Source organism: Neophocaena asiaeorientalis, unplaced genomic scaffold (assembly GCF_003031525.2).
Source record: "Neophocaena asiaeorientalis asiaeorientalis breed wild unplaced genomic scaffold, Neophocaena_asiaeorientalis_V1.1 scaffold59, whole genome shotgun sequence".
Taxonomy (NCBI): Eukaryota; Metazoa; Chordata; class Mammalia; order Artiodactyla; family Phocoenidae; genus Neophocaena; species Neophocaena asiaeorientalis.
The window spans coordinates 10,376,077-10,400,232 of record NW_020174268.1 but is presented as its reverse complement, the minus strand read 5'-3'; the positions used below and the strand labels follow the sequence as shown (position 1 = coordinate 10,400,232).

Here is a 24,156-nt window from a genome sequence, read left to right as displayed (position 1 = left end):
AATTCATAAAATTTCAGCTTTATGTGTTTTGTTTCATTTTGCAGCTACTTTACCAGCTAAACTTTTAGGAAGTACATTTAGAAGCCATTTATAACCCCACATACAGGGGACAAAGTAACTCACGTGCCTCAAGATAAGGACGCTCCATTAGAGGGAATTCCCCGGTGGTCCACTCGGTGCTTCCACTGCCGTGGTGGGGGTTCAGTCCCTGTTCAGGGAACTAAGATACCACAAGCCGTGCAGCGCCGCCAAAACAAAACACAGCAAAACAACAACAACAAAAATAAGCAATAAAAAAAAGTTCCATTAGACACTTTACCATATGTATTTTTGTTTGAGGCATTTTGATCTGAAAACTGTGTAAGTCTAGAGATTAAAGAGATGTTATCTTGCTAAAAGGAAAAAAAAATGATGGTATAAGGAAGTCGATAAGATGAAACGAACTGTTCTTTGGAATTTCATTGTACAGTTTGATGTGGAAAAGTAAACGTAACAGAAATGGTTTCTGTTTCCTTCTTAACAGAACCCATCCTCTACTTTGGTGATGTCGAGTACCCTGTGGACGAGAGCATAGGCTCTGTGGACGTGCGGGTGTGGAGAGCCGGCACTGACCTGTCCCAGGCTTCTAGCGTCACCGTGAGGTCTCAGAAGACAGACCCTCCCTCTGCTGATGGTGAGCAGTTTCCTACAGCAACTCTTTTGAGTATTCAACAGTTTTCCACTTGCCATGATGAAATACCTTAAAGCCCAAATACTTCATTCACTTCTGTTTAAGCAGTCTGGTTGAATGTAATTTTTTCTGAAATTATTACTGTATAGTTGGCAAATCTAGGCTCTATTTACTATTGTGAGAAAATACATCTAAAGGGCCACAAATCAAAAGCTGAGTTATAAACATATAAGTCAAAGACTCTACATTTGAATGCCTTTATTTGCATGAATTGGTTCTCGATACTTGGGAAATCTACCATCGTTGAATATTATGACGTCATATGCGCAACTAGAATAATCGTGAAGGCCACCCTCAGAGAAATCTAGTGGCATTTAAGTATCATGCAGGTTTGTATCTCTAGCTTGGCTCCTTCCTCATTTTAAACAAATGTCCCCATAAATACTTGGGACCCAGAGGCTTTTCCTACACTTCATTATACAAGCTGTCCTAGCCGACACATGCTTGCCTTTTATTCTGGAATCTACATCTGCTAAAAGTTTATCATAAAGCTAGGACAAGCATAAGATAAGACATTTCCTTTTTTGTCCCATCTAAATGACCAGCAGTACAAACTTATCTCTTACACATGCCCACACACGTACATCATACACACATCACACATTCATCACCCATATCATTCATCCCATTTTATGTCACCCTTAAGTTTTCACTTCTTAAATGTCATAGAACCAGCATAGTGTTTTGCATGTAGCCGGTGTCCAGTAAACATTTGTTTAGCCAAATTAGTCATTTCTTTAGAGAAAATTCAAGTCAAAGAAAGAGATGAGAATAAAGGTGAAGAAGAAGAGGAAAAGAAAACCACAGAAAGAACCACAGTGAGATTCAGATACAGAGACTTTTAAAAATGAATTAAAGACACATACTCAAATATAGTTGCATATTCAGAGGTAAACAGATACAAAATGAGAGTTAGAAGAGCAGAAGGTATGAAAACAAGGTACAAAATGAGAGTTAGAAGAGCAGAAGGTATGAAAACAAGGAAGAAATAATACTGAACACTCTGCCCTATTTCCAGTCTTTATGGATGTAGTGCCTAAAGATTAAGAGAAAGTTTTGTTTTTTTAACTACTTTAGAACATAAATGGAGATGTCAACACTAGTATGCGCCCCACAGTCTGAAAAATAGTAAGCCAAAAACCAAATATGTCTCTGGGGCAGGTGTGGGTGAAGCATGTCAGACAAAAGCTTGTATCTGAAATGTGTTGTTTTAACCAGCAGGCAGTCACACACCTAAAGTTCTGTAGTAGCTTCTGAAAATAGATTTGGATATTTAACTAATGATAACAAAATTTCAATATTTATATTTCATATATAATTTATGATAATCAAATACTTGATTGATATGCTGGTTGTTTTTAGACCTGATTTTTACTAGTTCTATTTGAGAATTCCAAAATAGATGAAAAAAAACTATAAGAAAGCTAAAATAACTAAAGGTAAAATAACTTGTTAGACATAGATAAGACAAAGTTCAGAACCTGATCTTTGATCTACCATCTCAATAACCAAAAGGTTAGATACTAATCTTTTGCATTTCATTAAATGTATTTTCTGTAACGGTATGCTAGTCTATATATTTTAAAAAGGATTATAAATATATCTACACAGTTTGCTTCTCATAATTTTGTTTACATTGAGTTAGTCCCCAACTGAAAAATTCTTCTGTTACTGTCATAGCTGGAACAGACTATGTGGGAATCAGTCGTAATTTAGATTTTGCACCTGGAGTCAACATGCAGACTGTTCGTGTTATCATTCTGGATGATCTTGGACAACCGGTGCTGGAGGGAATTGAGAAATTTGAACTTGTGCTTCGAATGCCTATGAATGCTGCCCTTGGTGATCCCAGCAAAGCCACGGTGGCCATAAATGATTCTGTCTCAGATTGTGAGTGTTTATTAATTTATGAAGATAAGTAAAACGATAAGGTAGACTTTATATAAATGTTAAGTAAAATGATAAACTAGGGTTTATATACCCATATTAGTTTGCTAGGGCTGCCATAACAAAGTACTACAGACTCAGAAATTTCTTGTCTGACAGTTCTGGAGGCTAGGAGTCCAAGATCAAGATATCAGCAGGGTTACTTCCTTCTAAGGGATGCAACAGAAGAATCTGTTCCGGCCCTCTCTCTTGTCTTGTAGATGGCGATCTTTTCCCCTGTGTGTCATTACATCAGCTTCTATGTGTGTCTCTGTGTCCAAATTTCCCTTTTATATAAGGACACCAGTCATATTGAATTAGGGCCCACCCTAATGACCTCATTTTTACTTGATTAGTTCTGTAAAGACCCTATCTCCACATAAGGTCACATTCTGAGGTACTGGGTGTTAGGACTTCAACCTGGGAATTAGGGGACACAGTTCAACCCATAATAATACCTTAGCTGACCAAGTCTTACTTTCTCATCCTGATTATTTTGATAGAATTAAACAGCTTCAGAAGAAAACTTTCAGTCTTCCTCGCAAATTTAAAAAAATGAGATTGCTATCAATATCTTGATTGTGTGTCAAGAACTCCCCCCCCACAGATGGGTGGAACCACATGGCGTTGCACAAACCCTTGAGTATTAATGGTCTTTTTCGATTTCTCAACACAAGACACTTTCTGTTATCTCCTTACTCCCAGACTCCTGAAATTCCCCTAATGATGTGCCAAAGACACTGTTCTGAAGCGATAAGCTTCAGGACACATGGCAGGGCTCTCTGACACGTCATCACAAGAAAATTCTGAATAATCTTCTACCACGATGATCCTGACATTGCTTGGAGGAGTCTAACCTATTGTCAATGAGACCTGTAGTTAATTGACCTAGTATAGGTGTCACCTTCTATTATGTAATATATATAATATTATAGCCATTGTCAACTTTTCCAGCACGGTCCAGGTAAACTATGCATGTGATTATGTGCCCAATATTTAATATTATTCATATCAAGAAATTCTGAAAAGCTCATGATAAAGCAACATATATAGATACAGACATCTTTAAATCTCTGGTTTTATCTACTTTTTCACATTTCATTGCATCTTCCTACTCCACAAAATAGAGCAAAATTACAAGGATAAGGAAATCAAAATACTGAGTTAAGTGATTTGTTCAAGGCCAAAACACTGACAAGTGACTGAGTGGAGAGTTGGTTCCAGTTCTTCTCATTTCTGTTCCATTATTCTTCCCACGAAACCATGTTTTCTGAAATGCCGTTTTCCTTACATTTCTATTCACTTTGATTCATATGTTTATTTTCTTGTATTTTTTTGCAGTGCCTAAGATGCAATTCAAAGAACGAGTATATACTGGCAATGAAAATGATGGGCAGATAGTTGCCATGATCCACAGGAGTGGAGATATCCAGTACAGGTCTTCGGTGAGATGCTATACGCGACAGGGGTCTGCACAAGTGATGATGGACTTCGAAGAACGCCCAAACACTGATATCTCCACCATCACCTTCCTCCCTGGTAAGTTTTGGCTTGAAATTTTTATTTGGAATTTGCAGAAGCCAAGTTTTGGGTGTGAAATATCTATCAAGGAAATACAGGTTCTTGATTTCAACAAGCTTATGACATGGTTTAATGTGCACTAAATGATAACAAATTGAGGTAGATCTTAACAGGGTGAATGAATGTTCTTTTGGTTTCCGTATCAACTTATTGATTAGTTTCTAGTGATGTGCTATATTGTTTATTCAAACTTTATGCAGCAGATAATGTCCTATCAAATGTGTAGATTTCACAGTACTGGGCAAGACTTAATGTTCAAATGACAGAAATGAAAAGAAATAGATGTCACATTTTTAACATGTGTCCAATGTCATAAAATATTTGACCACTTTGATCCAATAATTGTACAAGATACATGTGCTGTGGTCAAATTAACAATGACCGACCTGTACAAAGTTGCTAAATTTGCCTCCTGATCATAATGTTAGAAACTTATAAATAAAATTGGCATTTCCTCTTTTCCCCTTGTTTTCAGACATAAGTGACAGAACTTAAGACAGGCATTAAACAAAGAACTCCCTGTACAAACAGGGCCTGTCATTGCATATGTTCAAACCTCATCATTCATTCAGCAAATATTAATCAAAGGCTTATTACATGCCAGACACTGTTCCTTGCGCTGTCGATACAGCAGGGAAAAAAGCAACATCCCTGCCCTCATGGGGCTTACCTCCTGGTTGCAGATGCTTCCCTTATGGCCTACGGGATGTGATTGTCCTGCTGTCGTTATTATTGTTCCAGGTGAGACTGAAAAGCCTTGTATCCTTGAGCTGATGGATGACGTACTATATGAAGAGGTAGAGGAGCTCCGTCTGGTTCTTGGCACTCCACAGAGCAACTCCCCTTTTGGAGCTGTGGTTGGTGAACACAATGAAACTCTGATAAGGATCAGAGATGATGCTGATAGTAAGAAGCTGTTTCTTGCGTTCAACTGTAAATTAGGAACTGAAATCCATCTGTATTAAAGTTTTAGGTGGCTCAGAAAATAACCCCCTCTTTCTGACTTGGCTTTTAAAGTAATTGAGAAATAGGAAAAAGACTAAGATAAGTGGAGAACGAAGTAAACCATTTAAACTGAAAGTTATGTCGAAGAATATGGTTGATACCTAAATGCTAAATCCCAAGCATTCAGACCTCCCTACTCCTCACATACCCTTGGGTGCAGGTCGTCCTGGGTCAACAATTTCCTCCTTCCCTTCCCTTAGTCAGTGGCCCACTCGTGTAAAATTTTTGGCGCATGGACACAGCCCACAGCACGTGATTTCTGGGGGCTGGTTAATTGCTAAGGAAGGAGCTGGGCCATGCATGCTCAGTTTCTCATGACACACCAGTGATACTGAGCGAGGGGACAGAGGGAAGGCAAGAGAATAATATAATTAAGCTCCTCCCACATGGGAAACAGATAAACCATTAGAAGTGGAGAAAAAAAGCATTCCCTTTACAATTTAATTTGTCCGTGTCTCCCACTGTTTTAGAGACAATTATTAAATTTGGAGAAACCAAATTTAGCGTCAGTGAACCCAAAGAACCAGGACAGTCGGTGGTTATAAAAATTCCAGTGATTCGCCAAGGAGACACTTCAAAGGTTTCCGTTGTGAGGGTTCACACCAAGGACGGTTCAGCCACGTCTGGAAAGGACTATCACCCCGTGTCGGAAGGTATGGGGGCTCCTAGGGCCCATGTCCAGATGGGTTGTGCTCACACTGTGTTAGTGCTGGTACCCTTGAGAAAAAGGAAGAGAGATATCCATCCAACTGAAATACAAATACATGTACTCCTTGAAATGAATCTCCTTCAGGAAAGCAAAGTCAATGGAATTTATTTCCAGAGTTTCCCTTTTTGACTGCTGGGTACATGTGTTAGGAACATTTTGAGTTAGTGTGCTAGATGATCTTCTGTTTTGAGTCTAGAGTCCTTTAATTTTTCAGTGGGTTTTACCTGCGTTATGGCAATCCGACATTAAATAACAATTTTCCTGAATACCCTGTGGCACTGAAAATGTGCACGACAGCCAAGAAGATAGTCATAGAACAACAACAATCCAGGACTTCAAGCTAGAAAGTTTAGTGTTAATGGAGGACAGTAAAAGGGGGACAGATTACCAACCACAGGGCCCGTGAATTCTCTGGGCCTTAGGAACTCATAACGAATACATTTCATCCATCCCTCTCCTTCTTCAAACTTTCGGATCATTTCACCCATTACTTTTATGAGTATAAAACCAGTCAGTTCTTCTCTCTCCCTGTGGATTGTTTACTGGCAAAATAGAGACTGCCAACAGTTTTTGATGATCATAGACCACGGGCGTTCATCTTGATCTGCTCACTTGAGAACAAAGTTTAGGAAGTGACAGAATCAGTGATAGAATTAATGAAACAGTTGGAAAAACTAGCATCTTCTACAAAGGAACACTTATTTTCTTTCCACATATGGTAAAAGTTTGATGAACTATAGAGCTTCAAAGTTATCCTCATATTATTTTCTATGTAAAGAATGATAATATATTGGAAATATATGCATAAAACCCAAAAAGAGAGGAAAAAACTGATCAGCTGCTAAATTATAAAATCTAAAATAACTCTTTCTAAAATGAGCATGTTTTACATGAAGGAAACACCTTCTAAATGTGGATGACATGACCTTTAACAGAAGATGCTTTTCTTGTAAAGAAAACAATTCTTTTTGCTAAGACAGAAACAAAATTATATGTATATAGTAATTTGACAAATGAAATCAGAGAAAACTTAAATAACAGTAAATCAACCTGTGTCTCTTTTATCCTATAAATGTCAACGTGTATTTATAAATATTTATAATAAAAATTTAATAATCTTTCCTGAAATATATTTTAATTTCTCCTTTTATGGTCCAAATTGAGGTAGTCATTTACAATAAACAAAAAATTAAATATAGAATAAACGTTAAAATATTTTTGGGTTAAAAATGTCTAGGGGCTTCCCTGGTGGTGCAGGAGTTAAGAATCCGCCTGCCAATGCAGGGGACACGGGTTCGAACCCTGGTCCAGGAAGATCCCATGTGTGGCCGAGCAACTAAGTCCATGCGCCACAACTACTGAGCCTGTGCTCTAGAGCCTGCGAGCCACAACTACTGAGCCCATGCACCTAGAGCCCACGCTCTGCAACAAGAGAAGCCACCGCTCGCCGCAACTAGAGAAAGCCCACCGGCAGCAACGAAGACCCAACACAGCCAAAAAATAAATAAATAAATTTATTTTTTTTTTAAATGTCTAAAGTGGCTGAGGAAACAACTATCACCTAGCATGTATACTGTAAGAAAACAATTAATTTAAGCATTTAAAATAAATACTTAAGTTTTCAACTTCTCAGAAACTAGGTTTATATAATTCAGAGGGTTACAAAACTCGAATGTTTACAAGGCCAAGACAAGCAATGAGAATGAGGGAAGCAAGGAAAGTGTGAGGGAAAGATGGAGTGATGGAAATGTTCTTCAACCAGAAAGTCCATTCTGTGCTGAGAAAGACCTGTACTGTCATAGCCAGATGACTGTTGCCAGGCAGAAAAGTGCAAAAGATCTAAAAAATCTGTATTTTTCTATGAAATCCCCAGATGTTGAAGGGTTAGAAAATAAATTTTCATTGCACCTTCACACAGGTCAAATCAAACAAATTGGTGACCCAGAAGTGATCAGCTATTTTCATCCTCTGGAACGAGGACCGTACGCCCTCTTGGGGTATGAGAAATCTAAGGCTAATGGTATCAAAGAACTGGCTAAGGCCAGTGTGGAAAATGGCTGTACCCAGAAACAGAACTAATTTTAAAGATGAGTCTGGCTTCCAAACACAATTTTAAAGAAAAAGATCCTTTTCATAATTGATGGAAGTAGGAAAAGAAAAATACGTTGGAGACACATTTTCTTCTGCCACATTTTAAAGGATTCCTTAATTTAGAATTATAATGATTGAATACCGCCGTTACATGAGAAAGCAGCGTCTGTTATCGTCTCTGATTGGAATGATTATGCATTATATTCTTAATTTTCTCCTCTGAACCAGTTTTTCACAAGGCATTGTAAAACCAACAAAATTGTTTATCCAAGTTTGGTCAGCTGCTTATTCTTGAGTTCAATAAAATCAATTAATTTTTTAACATTTTAAGAATCTCAGAATGAATGATTAAAAAAGGATTACCATTATTGGGTTTAATTTTCATGACAATGAAGGAATTATTTTTAGTGAGGAGCGACAGGGTGAGAGAAAAAAAAACCATTAACATTTTTCTTAAAAAAAATCGCTGAATTTCCAAGATTAACATCAACAACCAAAAGAAGTCTTTTTAAAATATAATTTGACATATATTAAAAATTTCAACAATTTTATGTCCAGCTTTTCTAGATATATACATAATGAAAATACTATTCACACTCAATAATGCCTGTGATCGTATATTTGACTTATGTCCTCTTGGTTTAGAAATTCTGGGAAATGAGAGGTGAGTTTGTCTGATTGTGCCGATATCGAAATTGTTGATTGTCTATTCCATAACTCTGCATTTTTTCAAACTGTGGGTCAAAAAATCAATTTAGTAGCTTATGATTAGAATTTTCTTCTGGATGAAATGGAGTAGAGTAGAAAATATTAGAGTGCAATGCGTATCGTAAGAACAGGTGATGTTTTTAAAACTTTTTATTCCATTTTATCCACACTCACATGTGCACACAAACATATACACATAAGTATACTGGGCCACAGTATAAAATATATTTCTCATTGTGGGTCACTGTCAAAGAAGCTTAAGAAAAACTTCACATATTCCTATGTAAAAGATTTAAACCTGTGATTTTGCATTTGTAGAAATTGAGTTTAAGGAGGGAGAAATCCAGCACATTGTTGAAATTGAAGTAATATTCGATGGGGTAAGAGAGATGAGAGAGGCCTTCACTGTCCACCTAAAACCCGATGAAAATATGATAGCAGAGACGCAGGTAAGTAATTTATGGATATAAATTTGTGGCCAGCATTTTATCATGGAAAATGCGTGTAAGCATCACATAGTGTACAGTTAAATAATCAACTTTATACAACCCTTGTTTAAAGTCAATGCACATAATCTCTTTTCACCTCCTAAATAAATTTTGTTTCCATTCGAAAACAAGAATCAAGAAAGTCCTAAATTCCCTGGCAGTCCAATGGTCAGGACTCCATGCTTTCACTGCCGAGGGCATGCATTCGATCCCTGGTCAGGGAACTAAGATCCTGCAAGCCCCGTGGTGCAGCCAAAATAAAAAATTCCTGTCTCTTCCTTGAAAAATCATGTTTATAGAAACTCAAGGACTAGAGCCTCCGAGTCCCACATCAGCCCAGTTACCCTTCCTATTTTAGTCAATAATGACTGAATCTGGGATTAACCTCCAGAGAGAAAGCATAGTCTCAGCACAAAGATGAGGCTATTAGTTTAGTGCCACAACTCATTAAAACACACATTTCAACCCACAAAACAGTTTGCTAACCCTCAAAATTCCCACCTGCTCATCGTAACTTTATTAAATTGATGTCCAGAGCCTCAATGACCCAAATGTTACTGTCCTAACACTTCTTTCCTGTGTTTATTTAATTTCTATTGTTTCATCAACCAGATATTCTTCAAGATAAATGTAATTTCCATAGAATTTTGACCTTTAAGCCTAATTTTTAAGGCTAAATGATTTAACGAACAGACCAATGTTTACAGTATCTGTGCTTACATTTACTCTATTTCTTTTATTATATGTTTCACTATTAGCATGAGATCAAATTGGGGAGACTTTTTTCCCCTTAAGTACAGGTATTTTTAATATTTTATAATTTTTACTACTTGATGGTATTTACAGTGCCTTGGGTTTTTTTTTAAGTCGTATTTAAAATTCAAGAAGTAGGGGCAGAAAATCTTTTTCAAATATATTTTTGTAAGTCTTGATCACATAAGAAGTGAGTCTTTAGTTTTTATGGAGCATCATATTAAACTCTTTTGAGTAAGAGGAACAGAGATTCACTCAAATCACTTCAAGTGATCAAAGCCCCTTTTAAGAAGACACACGTAAATATAGGCTTGGAAACTGCAGTGTATCGTTGGATATTGGAAGATGATTCAGGAACAAAAGGCAAATGTGTCAGTGGGGTTTCCTTGTCATTCTACCCCCAGTAGATGTTCACAGGTTCCTCTTCTGTCTGTGACTCAGCTTCTCCCTCTGCCTGTGCTTCTGTCCTCTGCTCCTCTGAAGCTTCACTTTTCACCTGACTTCCACGTCAGCAGGGTCCATGCTGTCACATGACCTCTAGGATCTGCCTTCTCCCTGGTCTCTTTCAGCTTTCCTCCCACTATTAACTAATTGACTTTTTCATGGATCTTCCACTTTACCACCCCGAGACAGACTTAACTACTATCATCACAATTTAGAGAAAAAAATTCAAGCCCAAATACTTTGTGGGCCACTGGCCAACCCAGGACTCAGGTACCCTCCCCTGCACCATAAGATATGACCCAGGTGCCAGGGTCATGAGGAGCAAAGCACATAGAGCCCGTCACACTGCAGAGGCTCTGGGTGTGACAGTTTTTACTATCATGAAGCCATGGACTTGCCAGGCGTTGTAAGTATCGTTCTGCACAATAAAAGCAGCAGGAGTCTAATATGTCAGTAATCATGGAGATTTATCTTCTCCTTCTAGGCCACCAAAGCCATTGTGTACATAGAAGAATTGAACAGCATGGCAGATGTCACTTTTCCTTCTGTCCCTCAAATTGTGTCCTTACTGATGTATGATGACACTTACAGAGCCAGAGAGAGTGCTGGACCTGTGTCTGGTTATCCTGTTGTCTGTATCACGGTGAGTAGGAAGTTGAGGAAAATTGTAACATAGTTAAAATAATCATGAACATTAACCAATATAGTAGGGGCTTTGTCATGATGAAATAAAAGTGGGGGAAAACTGCAGGATTTAATCTGTGAACTTTGGAAAGGAAACTGTTGATCAAGTAAAGGTCCTATGTTTCTTCCTTCATCCAACAAAGGTTTACTAACTGATACACACATAGTGTGTTATCTCATATTATCTCAGGGTTTGCCACTGAGAGAAAAATAAATAAGATATGAACTCTACACTCAAGGAATTTAAACATAAGGGAGAGGAAAATATATAAGAGTCAGTCACTCTACTATAAGGCGTGATGTGATCATTATACAAACTAGGAGATAGAACAGCAGCTCCACCTGTGAGGGAAGGTTTGGAATTGTCCGATGAAAATGTCAATAGTTTAAGAGTCACATAAGGGGGAATCCCCATAAGGTTAACAGCTGATCTTTCAGCAGAAACTCTGCAAGCCAGAAGGGAGTGTCAGGACATATTTAAAGTGATAAAGGAGAAGAACCTAATATGACATGATACTATACATAGAGAATCCTAAAGATGCTACCAGAAAACTACTAGAGCTAATCAATGAATTTGGTAAAGTAGCAGGATACAAAATTAATGCACAGAAATCTCTGGCATTCCTATACCTATAAAAAAATAAAGAGTCACATAAGGAAACGTCATTCCTGTATGAAGTGGTTGCCTTACAAATGGCATAGTTACTTTTTCAATTGCCTTCTCTTACCTATGAATTATAAGCTCCTTGTGAGCAAAAACTGGGACGCATTTATTCTTACTTTGCAATACCCCTGGTGTAATGACGTACATATAATAGGTATACAATAAATGTTTATTGGATTAGCAAGGCAGAAATAATAATGCGGTGCAAGTTACAGAGGTCTTGAAATGTTATATTAAGGAACGTGCACTTCATTTGCTGGGTAGCAGGGAGCTCTTGCACAGAAGAATGGCATGAGAAGAGGGGTTGTATTGGAGTGTTACCGTGGCAACCGTGGTCACCTGACGAGAAAGGCCCTGAATTAGATAGAAAGGTGATGCTTGGAATGGGAAGGAAAAGACCAACCTAAGAGACATCCTACAAAAAGAATCAACCAAGTTCACTGACCCACTGGATGTTGGGGGCAAAATGAGAGAGAGAAGAGAGGGAGAGAGAAAAGAACAAGGACGATTCGACAGCTCTGAGGATTCGAGAGATGATGAAATGAGTATCACTTTTACTCGTATCAGGTTAAAGGTGGAAACTGCCAATAAGCTGTTGGAAATGCAAGATTAGAGTTCATAAACGCTAGCATCGCTAGGACTAGGAATTTGAAAGTTGCATGAATAACATGTAGAAATGGAAAAAAAGTAGCAGTGAAAACACTAAGGGAGAGAGAACTTAAGAGGAATAATTTACACCTTGTTGTGAACTGTGGCCCTAACATAGTTATTTGTTTCCCATAGGCTTGCAACCCTAAATATCCAGACTATGACAAAACAGGATCCATTTGTGCAAGTGAGAACATCAATGACACTTTGACCCGGTACCGATGGCTGATCAGCGCACCCGCGGGCCCCGACGGAGTGACCAGCCCCATGAGAGAAGTGGACTTTGACACCTTTTTCACTTCATCCAAGAGGATCAGTTTAGACTCCATATACTTCCAGCCTGGCTCCAGGGTGCAGTGTGCGGCTCGGGCTGTGAATGCCGACGGCAATGAAGGCTTGGAGCTGATGAGCCCTACCGTAACCATCGGCAGAGAAGAAGGTAGTGCGTGGCCATTTTCACACGAAGGTCGCTGGAGTACCATGGAATGTTATATATGTCTAATTTCCAGTTATTCATTCCTCCAAATGCCCCATGTATTCCGTAATACTCTATAAGGTTTTTGTTTGTTTGTTTGTGGTACGCAGGCCTCTCACTGTTGTGGCCTCTCCCGTTGCGGAGCACAGGCTCCGGACGCGCAGGCTCAGCGGCCATGGCTCACGGGCCCAGCCGCTCCGCGGCATGTGGGATCTTCCCGGACCGGGGCACGAACCCGTGTCCCCTGCATCGCCAGGCGGACTCGCGACCACTGCACCACCAGGGAAGCCCTCTATAAGTATTTTTAAATGATAATCTATTTTCGCAAAAATATTCATTAGAAAAGAAATATTTATTCATTTTGCATTTTTCGATCACTGAGCATATGTCAGGCTTTTGGCTGTCATGAAAAATAAGGCAGGATTCCTGCCTTCCAGGAGTCCATACTCAAACTGAAGACACAGACAAAGTTTAGTCTGGACTGGACACAGAAATGCAAAAGTAGTAGTGATGGGTTCTAGCCTGAGTGGATCTGGAAAGGTTTCATCAAAGAGGAGATGCTTAAGCTGAGTCTTGAAAGCAGTAGAGGAAAACAAGCGTGAGCAGTGACTCGTAGAAGCATGAAAAAACATGGAGTATTCTGGGAATGACAAGCAGAGAAATGGGGCAGGATGAAAGGGAGAGGAAGGGAGATCAGGAGATGAAGCAGTTGGTACGCAAGGGTCAGATCTGGACAGGGCAGCTCATGTGTGATGCCAGATCCCTCCCAGCTGGTGGCTGGCTGAACAGGAGTTTGCTGGGGCAGGAGGGGAAGGACAGTCCAGGTAGAGAGGTGTGTACTAGTGTCCATACTTGGTTATTAGAGGGGAGGTTGAGGTCAGGGCTAGGGCCCGGACACAGTGGAGGTGGAAAATACATGTGGCCGGAGACAACGCTGACGGGACAGGAAATCCACTTTATAAACTGATCCTTTACTCTGCAGAAGAATGTTTAAATCAGAGTTTTAAAATAACCGTCTTTTAATCAGATTCTATTTCTAAAAATTCCATTTGTGTACAACACTTCGGATGTACATAGGTTGCAGCAAGAGAAGTTATATGTACCACCTCCCAGCATTATATATTCAGGATCAATATTTATTGATAACATGTAGAGTAACCGTGTTCTTTTATTAGGATTAGAATGTATGGTTTTTAGATTTCTCTTAAAACCAAGCTATTGTGTTGGTACCAAAACTAAATTAAACAATGCCTTAAAATGAGTCGCCCCCAATTAATAAAGCAGACATCCCAGATGCTAGGGCCTGATTCTGATCTGTTTTCTACAAACAGAAAAGAAATGATGTATTGCCTAGTTCTCTGGAAACTGTGATCCAGCATCGGGCGGCCTCTTCCATGGTATTAAAATGAAGACACTACAGTGCTTTCAAAGCAAACGTACGAGGAAGATTTTCATGTTAAAATTCTAGAAAGATAGATAGATTAGACAATGAGTTATAATTTATAATACGCATACTGTAAGAAATTACATACATAGAGAAAACTATATATTTTGCTCTCTAAGAAGGCTAGTTTTTGTTTTTTAGAATGAGTGCATTTTTAGTTTTATTATAAATAATGTAAATTTTATGACTAGTCTTAAGGAGTTAATTCTAAGGCAACAATCTCATTCATTGAATTAAACTACACTTACTTTTTCCTGTTGTTTTTCAGTCGTTTTTACTATGCCTGTTTATACTTTATGTTAAGACGATTTTGTGAATATGACCATAACAGACGGTGTCCAGTACAAATTAAATCCCACTGAATAATATTTATTTTTTCTTAAACTTGATAAAATACCCCCAATGTTAAGAAGAAGCCATTGAACTGTCTGCTGGGATTACTTTTCCCATGATGGTCTTTTGCTTCGTCATATCAACCCTCAGCAGTGCCTTAGTTCACAGAGAATTTTAAAGTACACAGAAAATTAATAGTGCCTGTTTAAAAATATGTACTTCAAGTGTTGTCTGTTATCTTCTTTTAGCATAAATGTCTTCATTTTGCCTCGAGGTCTTTGTCCTCCCCGGGTGCCAGGGATAGTGGGAGCAGAGCCCTTCTCAGCTAAATTGTGCTACACGGGTCCCGAGGACCCCGAGTACACAAACCTCATCAGGCTCGCCGTCACCATGCCCCACATAGACGGTAGGTGACTTGGGAAAGCAAATCCATGGAGGTGGTTTGGGCTTCTCTTTACCTGCTTTATTTGACGGAATACAGGCAGACCTCATTTGATTGCACTTCACAGATACTGCGTTGTTTTAAAAATTGAAGGTTGGTGGCAGCCCCGCTTCCAGCAAGTCTATCAGCACCATTTTTCCAACGCTGCCCGCTCACTTCATGTCTCTCTGTCGCATTTTGGTAATTCTCTCCGTGTTTCAAACCCTCCACCGGCAAAAAAGATGAAGACTCCCTCAGAGGATGGTTAGCATCTTTTAGTAACAGAGTATTTTTTAATGAAGGTGTGTACCTTGCTTTTTAGACATACGCTATCGCACACTTCATAGCCTACAGTATAGTTTGTTTATAATTTTTTTATCGCAGTGTAGTTGACTTACAATGTTGTGTTAGTTTCAGGTGTACAGGAAAGTGAGTCAGTTATACATATGTATATATTTTCCATTCTTTTTCAGATTCTTCCCCATATGGGTTATTACAGAAAACTGAGCAGAGTTCTCTGTGCTCTACAGTAGGTCCTTGTTAGTTATCTATTTTATATACAGTAGTGTGTATATGTCAATCCCAAGCCAGTCTCCTAATTGGTCACTTCCTCCCACGTTTCCCCTTTGGTAACCATAAATTTGATTTCGAGCTCTGTGAGTCTGATTCTGTTTTGTAAATAAGTTCATTCATATCATTTTTTTTTATCAGATTCCACATATAAGTGATACTTGTCTTTGTCTGACTTACTTCACTTAGTATGGTAATCTCTAGGTCCATCCAAAGTTTCTGCAAATGGCATTATTTCATTCTTTTCATGGTTGAGTAATATTCCATTGTGTATATGTACCACATCTTCTATATCCTAGTAAATTTTAACATAACTTTTATACGCACTGGGAAGCAAAAAATTCATGTGACTCACTTGATTTCAATATTTGCCTCATTGCGTTGGTCTGGAACCAAACCTGCAATATCTCTGAGGTCTGCCTGTTTTCTGAATGACCAAGCATACAATAAATGCTCAGTTTGCAACTTAAGCTTCAAGTCCTGCTTCTTTTGAGTGTTTCTGTTTTCTTTCTGCCCAGTTTTTTTCTCAAGTCTGACAATTTTGATGTTCTTTAAAATTAGATAAATTTCACACATGTCACAACACAATGAAACAAAGCTTTGGTTAACGTGCTCGCTGTCTTTTATGACACGGAACACTGTGCCTTCAAAACTCTTGAGCTTGGAACTTACAGGAAAGCAATTTGGAATCTCAATCCCTGCCTTCAGCACCTATTTGCTTCTCCATATCTGGAGTCTCATAGATCTTTCCCAGTATTTATTGCAACAACTAAGACATCTCCTAGGCATTAAAATAAGGTTAAAAAAAAAAAAGCAATTAACGATGTTAAATTTTGTGTCCATTTTCTCTGGATAGGGAAGTGTGGCCAGAATTTCTGAGTCAGTAACTTTACCCACATTTTATGAACACTTCCTCAAGTAAAGAAGACATTTTCAAGTTCTATTCCTCTTAATTCACTTTATTCCTGAAGTATATTAATATTATTACTTAGTATGTTAGTTATATTTTAAGTACCTAAAGGACAGGAAGCATTAGGCAATATTAGGAGCTACAAGGTAGAATTTACCTGCCTTATGAAAAGGACATAATTCTGCTTTGTCTGCTTATTACAAACCCAAATTTATGCTGGTGGGCACAGGTGCACAGAGATCTGTACCTCCTTACTTTACAGTGGAATGTTGGGTCCATGTTTGACCACCCTACCTTTAGACCCACGTGGGAGGTGTGATTCAGATGTGCAGAGGGCAGAAGGGACCGCCAGGGAAGGGCAGACCTCTAATAGTTCTTCCTAATAGAAAGGTTGGTCCCTCGTGCTTCTCCTAGAGCTTGACTTAGCGTTTTCTGAAACATTCGATAGCCGTAGCTCCGCAGAAGCTGACCGGTTCTTTCGCGGGGCCAGAGAATCTAAGAGGGAGAGGTGGAAAAGGTGCCAAGGGAAGACCTCTTTCCCAGTCCTTTTTGCTGCATTGCTCATGCCAGGGCTCAACCAGCTGTGTCCGATGGACTGGATCTAGCCTTCTACCTGTTTTTGTGTGGTCTGCAAGCTAAAAATGGTTTTCACGTTTTTTAATGTTTGGAAGAAGCCAAGCATTCTTCTTCTTCTTTGAAAGTAGCATGTTTCATGACACATGAAAATTATGTAAAATTCTAATCCATTGGCCGTGATTAAGTCTTCTTGCACACGGTTATGTGAATTCCTTTACAAATCATCTGTGGCAGCTCTGGCTCTGCAATGGCAGCTTTGAGCTGTTGCAACAGAGACCTCGTGGCCCACAAATCCTAAAATATTTACAGTTTGGCTCTTTACAGAAGAGGTTTGCCAACTCTTAGCCTATACCGTATAGTGGTAGTTTTCACACTTTTTGGTCTGAGGACACCCTCAAAATTATTTATGGCCACAAAGACCTTTTGTTTTGTGGGTTATAGCTATACATATTTACTGGATTTAAAATTGAGGTATTGTTAAATACGTATTTATTCATTAATTTTAAAATAAGAATAAATCTATTACGTGTTAACACGAAAAACATACTTTTAAGAAAAAGAACTACAATTTATAAAGCAAAACAAAAGAGTGGCATAGTTTCACATTTTTGAAAATATCCTTAGTGTCTGGCTTAATAAAAGACTGCTGTATTCTTATGTCTGCTTCTGCAGTCAATCTATTGCAATATATGATTTATTTTAGCCTCTGAAAAACTCCGCTGTACACTACTGAGAAAATAAGCGTGGAAAAGTCAAATACTAGAGTCGTGAAAATAGCTTTAATGTTATAGATCTCCTGAAATATTCTCAGGGTCCTCTGGGGTCCTACGATACCACTTTTATAATCACCGCTCTGCAGTATTTTATAACACTTGTCTTCTCAAGAGATAAAGAGATTATAAACTGTTCAAAGGCCTTTGCTGTTGGTAAAAATGGTAACAGTGATTTACAAAAATCCCTTGTAGGCATGCTCCCTGTGATTTCCACCAAGGAGCTCTCCAACTTTGAGCTCACCCTCAGCCCTGATGGCACACGAGTTGGAAACCACAAATGCTCCAACCTCCTGGATTATACTGAAGTAAAGACCCACCACGGGTTCTTGACTGGTGCTACCAAAAATCCAGAAATAATTGGAGAGACGTATCCTTACCAGTACAGCTCGTCTATCAGGGGTTCCAGTACCTTACGCTTCTACCGAAATCTGAACCTGGAAGCCTGCTTATGGGAGTTCGTTAGCTACTATGACATGTCAGAGCTGCTCACGGACTGTGGAGGCACCATTGGAACCGATGGACAGGTATGGATGTTTAGCATCTGAGCTTTGGTCACTGGACAAACCAGTTGCTTTTGTGCAGTTACGTAGACTTGGAATAAATCTCAGCTCCAGTCTTCCATCCTGGTGATATAGGTTATTAGGCACAAGAAAGAGCAGGTAATTGGCATGAGTGGTATGGAAATCCATGTCTGTTTCCAGAACAATGTGTCAAAATCCATGTATTTTTTAGCAATGGGTCAGTAACATTATCTTTGTATTGAAAGGACACCGTATAGTTATGCTGTAAGCTCCAAATCTACTCTGATATTAGAAAACTCCAAATACGAATTTCTCTTCGAAGTACACATTTTCATTTCTTGTGTTATGTACGGATGGCCGTGATGCATCATGAACGATCTCAAATGAGGGTCCTCAGGGTCAGTCGAGTTTTTCTCCCTTCTTACTCTCTTCTTTCCCCGCCTTCTATCTCTCTCTCCTTCTACTCCCATTTCTCCCCCTTTTTCTTTCTAGTTTTCTCCCCATTTCCTCCCTATCTGGTCCATTTCTCCATCACTAACATAGTCAAAAGTATTTTCATTTAAAGCTTACTGTTATTTCTACTCTACAATTGCTGATTCCTCTTCATACTACACAGGCAGACATTTACGCATAAAACACACACACACACACACACACACACACACACACACACACACAAAATCCCCTCCCATCACCACCATCACTATTGTTGTCAAAATGATGGTGAAGTAAGGTCTCCATTAGCAGTTATAGTAGAGAATCTAAAATATGTAGGGTGTAGCTTAGATTTGTGATGAGTATTTGAATTAAAAGCCATGCTTTGTCCAACTGGACTAAAACAAAGGGCTTATTTACGTAACTTATACATTAAGATGTTGAATGGTACCCAGAAGATGTCTTATCTTTCAAGATTTAGCTGAGGTGAGGCTGGATTTTTTTTTCTGTGCTATATTCCTGTGATGTTAAACTATAAAACAAGTAGTAACAAGAGAAATGTAGACAGTAACTGTCAGTTTAATTCCAGAGCAAAGCTGTAAATCTTGACCGGTTCTGCTGGCGTTGATGTCTAAGGGCTACATATTATGTCTGGGAACTGTTGAGCTCCAAGGTAGTGAGACTTTTATCTCTGTCTCCTCTAAAAGCAACAAAATATCCAAAAAATCTCAAGCAAAATCACCAACAGGAAGACAGTGTAGAACAGTGGAAAGAGCCTGCATATTGGAATCAAGCAAATGTGGACTTATATCTGGCTCTGACATTCTCTAGCTACGTCTTCTTGGGCAGGTTACTTAAACCCTCATAAGTGTTACCTCTTCAAGTCCCTCTTTCCCACCCTGTCTTTGCTACCTGGAAGAAACGTGAAAGAAAAAAGGTCCTATTCTCAGAATAAAGACTCATATTAACACATCTACTTCAGCCTCTTCCTTTATAGGTCAAATATCTCCATTCCTTTGGCCGTTCCTCCCAGAGCCTGTTTTCAATCCATTATTAAATCATTCCTGTTTTCTTTCTGGATGCTCTTCTCTCAGGATCTTGCTGAAATCACAGGCTCTATTGGCATAAGCGAAATGGGACATAGTAATGGATTATATTGTAGTTCTGGGTCTTCTTTGTTAAAAAGCACTTCATCCCATGAAGCTTCTCTGTGGGTCTCGTCTAGTCTGTGGTCACTTTTTAGCCTCAAGAATGTTTTCTATCTTCTCTGCAAATGGCAGTAATTTTCTGTCTTTCATACGTGCAACCCAGACAGGCTTCCCTACTGAAAACCCTGCACTTATCCTACTTAAGCTTTATCCTACTTAAGCCTATATCTGCCACTTTTCTGATGTATCAAGGGCATTTTGAATGCAAATCCGTCTCTCCAGCCAATCCTCACTATAAAAATGCTCAGCTAAATTAATTTAACTTTGCTGGAGTTTTAAAATCACTGTTCCTCTATTTAGTTAAGTTCCGGGTTTTTTTTCCCATTACAACTGCTAACTAGAAAAGCTATTACCCTGCTTCCGTAGTTGAGCTATTGACTGTTCTACTCCACTAGGTGAAAACTGACACCTGCCGGGTTCAGTGAAGTTTTGCCTGCCTGAACACTTTATGTTACTTTCTACTTAGGGAGAAGAGAGAGTGCAATAAGAATTATTGAACCATCCAGTTCCCAACTGGCTTGTGTTGCCTTGAGGCGTAAGATGGCCAGCTGGTTATATGAGTTTCTTCTGAAAGAACTTTTCTGCTTTCGCATCGTTGAAAATAAATGTAGTAACATAAGCATGCTGGTCAACATAATAGACGTGACCAGATTCAGTGTAAATCATTGAAATTTCAGGTTCTTGTGACAAATTCTTAAAGCCTCAGTGTAAATGGAATTGCAATAGCATCTAATAAAGCGTGTTCACTCTCAGAGTGAAGCTCAGAGATGGCTATCTCGTTTTCCCCAACTTTCTTGGGTTTGAACTTCTACTTCTCTAGTTACTGAGATCTTCTCCTATATCCTCACCTCCCCTGACACATAACATTATTTAAATGTAGGTGAGGGAGAAGAAAATACATATTAAAGTAAAGGAAATATAACTCTTTGAGATATTTTCTTAATTTTCCTCACAAGTTTTAGGTTCTAGAGAAGTGAAAATATCTAATAATATTACTACTACTGCTAATAGTAATAGCTAACATTTATTTAATATTTACTATATGCCTGTCATCGTGTGTAAGTACTTTACATAGTTTCACTAATTCTGTCCTCAAAACAACACTGTGAGACAAATACGAATTTTGTCTCCATTTCTGGAGACGCTGAAGCAAAGAGACTTCAAATAACGTGTCCCACCAGTTCAATTCGTTTGTAAGCCTGTGCTCTTAACCACATCACGATACCTATCTGGACATTTAATTGAGTGAATTAAATGTCATTTAATTGGGCGAATGTGAGGAATGGTTATGGTCACAGATGAAATTGCAAGAAAGGCAAATAAACTTTTTCCTCTGTTCTTTGTACAAGAACAGAAGTAACCCCAGGTCTATTTGTCCTCTGCCAATTCCATACTGCCCTGGCCAAGCAGCTAATAGATGTGTCTTTCCCTCTTCTGGTCCTTTTCTAGACTTGCCACCTTAGATCAAGGCAATCACTCTGCAAACAGATTTTACTAACTGGTAACTGCTTCTGCCAGGAACAACATGATGACAAACCGATGTTTATCTTTAGTGTTCTTAGTAGCTAAAGCTGCTGCCTGGAAATACTGTCAGGGCCCTGCATTTTATTTTGTGATTAAAAAGAGGTTTCTAACACACTCTTAAAGATTTCTGTCTTCTCTAACCTCCCATATTTAAATTATTTCACTTGTAACAGAGAGTTACCAAACTGAAGGGATCACCGGAAATATCCAAGATAGTTATCTGTTCACAGCAGATAAGTGAAGTCAATAAATGAAGCTTTATTAAGTTTTATGCAGTTTGACTACAACTAGCTTTAGCTGATATTAAGACAGTTCTGGTTTTTCCATCTCGTTCGTTGCCCATTCACTCATTAAAGAAATAATCAGTGAACACCTACTCTGTACCAGGGACCAAATGGGTACCCGGTGAGGACACCAGACACAGACCTCAAACTCCTTCCAAGTCGAGTTATGGAGTCGAATACTTGGTCTTATAAAAGTTAACAATTTTACTTGCCAAGAAGAAGAAACTTGGGATTTCTCTAATGATATTCACCACTAAAATCCCTCCTAATAGTTACTTTCTAAAATGTAAAAGCAGATATAGCAGGAAAAGAAAAATAGAGATAAATAAAATCAATTATTCCGCTCCACCTTTTTGTGTGACCTGTGTTTTATAAATAAAACTTTTAACTTGTTTGGGTACACAATGAAAAACACTTGTGATGCAAAGTAGTCAGTAATGTTAAACTAAGTTTTTAAACTATTGGATATTTTCGGTGATTTTTCTCTTGGAAACAACTTCTCTTAAAACTAAAGAACTTCAGTTCATTTCACCTTTCATCAGCCTGACTATTGATGTTAAAAAGTCAGAATCTTAACTCTCACCTTGTTAGGTAAACAGCAACTGATAACATCACTCAAGGAGCATGACTGAGTTACAACAATTCAACTCCAATCATATGACATTGTAATTTACTCATGAGAAGACATAGCCTGATTTGGGGAAAGTACACGTATTTTTTCTGAGTTCCTTGGTTAGTGGAATAATTTTCCTTTTTTAAAAAAAGCTATGTGTTTGATTTAGAAACATAGACCTTTGGGGCTAGAGTATACTTTAGAAGTCATCTCTTTCCATTCCATTATTTTCTACTTACTACACTGATTTAATCTTTTTTTTTTTTTAAAGATGTAAGGCACTCTAAATCATTCTGCAAGAAATGGCAAGAAGAATCCAAAATGTATAACTTTCATGAAGTATGTTGCTTCCTATTGTGTCAAATTTGTCAATTAATATTTTTAGTGGTGTAGGTTTTTTGGTTAATGAAAGTAAAGATATTACCATGGAAAGCTGGGAAACTAAAAAAGTATAAAAAAGGAATTCACTCATTATCCCGCTATCACTGTACACAGACATATTTTCTAGTCTCTTTTCAATATACATACACATTTTTAATAGTAGAAGCAAAATGTTATCCATACCATTTTGTAGACTGCTTTTTAACTTAACATATTGTGATTCTTTTCCCATGACAGGGAAAATTCTTCACATAAATGATTTTTGATTACGACATATTTCACCTTGTTGCTGTGCCATCATAATTATTTAAATATTCTTCTATTACTGGTCATTTAGATTATTTATAATCCTATACTGTAGATATCCCATAGAGTTGTCCTTAATCCTAAAGAATTTGTGGACCAGTATTGACCCTCCCTCATTCCAAGGTCCCTTGTGCATCTCTGATATCACAGCCCTTCAGAAAGGCTTGTAACTGGAAAGAAGCCAAAGTTTCCTTCCAAATGTTCCTGGATGTGTAGACTGCTATTACGCAGAGACCTTGGCTAAGAATTCTAACTTGTTAAAACAATGTCTTCCACGGAGTCGCTAAGTACACACTTTACTGAGACTTCAAGCTATTGAGATCTATGAGCCTTCTTTACACATTCACAAACACCACCGTCTTGATGATACAGACATGCATCTGGCAACAGAAGCAGCAACAGAAAGAAATTCCAGCCAATGGGAAATCCCCACCAGTGGTTGTCCTTAGATAAGGTTCTAATGGCTCTGGCTCAGTTTTCAGTCTTTGAAGTAAGCACAAATCACTTGTGCTGCGTAAAGTAGGGTAGCGGCACGACTATCAAAGATTTTGAAATGATTGTTGTTTTCAATATATGTGGTCTAATTGAAAGACCTTGGGTAGAAGAGTCTAATCTGTGCCGTCCAATATGGTAGCCATTAGCCATGTGTAGCCACTGAGCATTCAAAATAGGGCTTGTCCGAACTGGGATATGCTGTGCGTGTTAAATACATACCAGATTTCAGAGACTTAGTACAGGGGCTTCCCTGGTGGCGCAGTGGTTGGGAGTCCGCCTGCCTATGCAGGGGACACGGGTTCGTGCCCTGGTCCGGGAGGATCCCACATGCCGCGGAGCGGCTGGGCCCGTGAGCCGTGAGCCGTGACCGCTGAGCCTGCGCGTCCGGAGCCTGTGCTCCGCAACGGGAGAGGCCACAACAGTGAGAGGCCCGCGTGCCGCAAAAAACAAAACAAA

At 38.7% G+C, this 24,156-nt stretch overlaps 1 protein-coding gene across 1 annotated transcript in view; it reads left to right on the top strand.

The window, feature by feature from the left end:
* The window catches only part of FREM2 (FRAS1 related extracellular matrix 2), a 149,199-nt gene that overhangs the window by 109,874 nt on the left and 15,169 nt on the right, over window positions 1–24,156 (top strand). Inside the window, exons 7-16 of the mRNA XM_024755446.1 lie at window positions 524–673; window positions 2,411–2,620; window positions 3,998–4,195; window positions 4,979–5,143; window positions 5,713–5,895; window positions 9,069–9,199; window positions 10,920–11,078; window positions 12,567–12,870; window positions 14,958–15,089; window positions 18,126–18,457. Of these exons, the coding sequence (XP_024611214.1) occupies window positions 524–673; window positions 2,411–2,620; window positions 3,998–4,195; window positions 4,979–5,143; window positions 5,713–5,895; window positions 9,069–9,199; window positions 10,920–11,078; window positions 12,567–12,870; window positions 14,958–15,089; window positions 18,126–18,457 (1,964 nt within the window). The remainder of the gene's footprint in view (window positions 1–523; window positions 674–2,410; window positions 2,621–3,997; window positions 4,196–4,978; window positions 5,144–5,712; window positions 5,896–9,068; window positions 9,200–10,919; window positions 11,079–12,566; window positions 12,871–14,957; window positions 15,090–18,125; window positions 18,458–24,156) is intronic.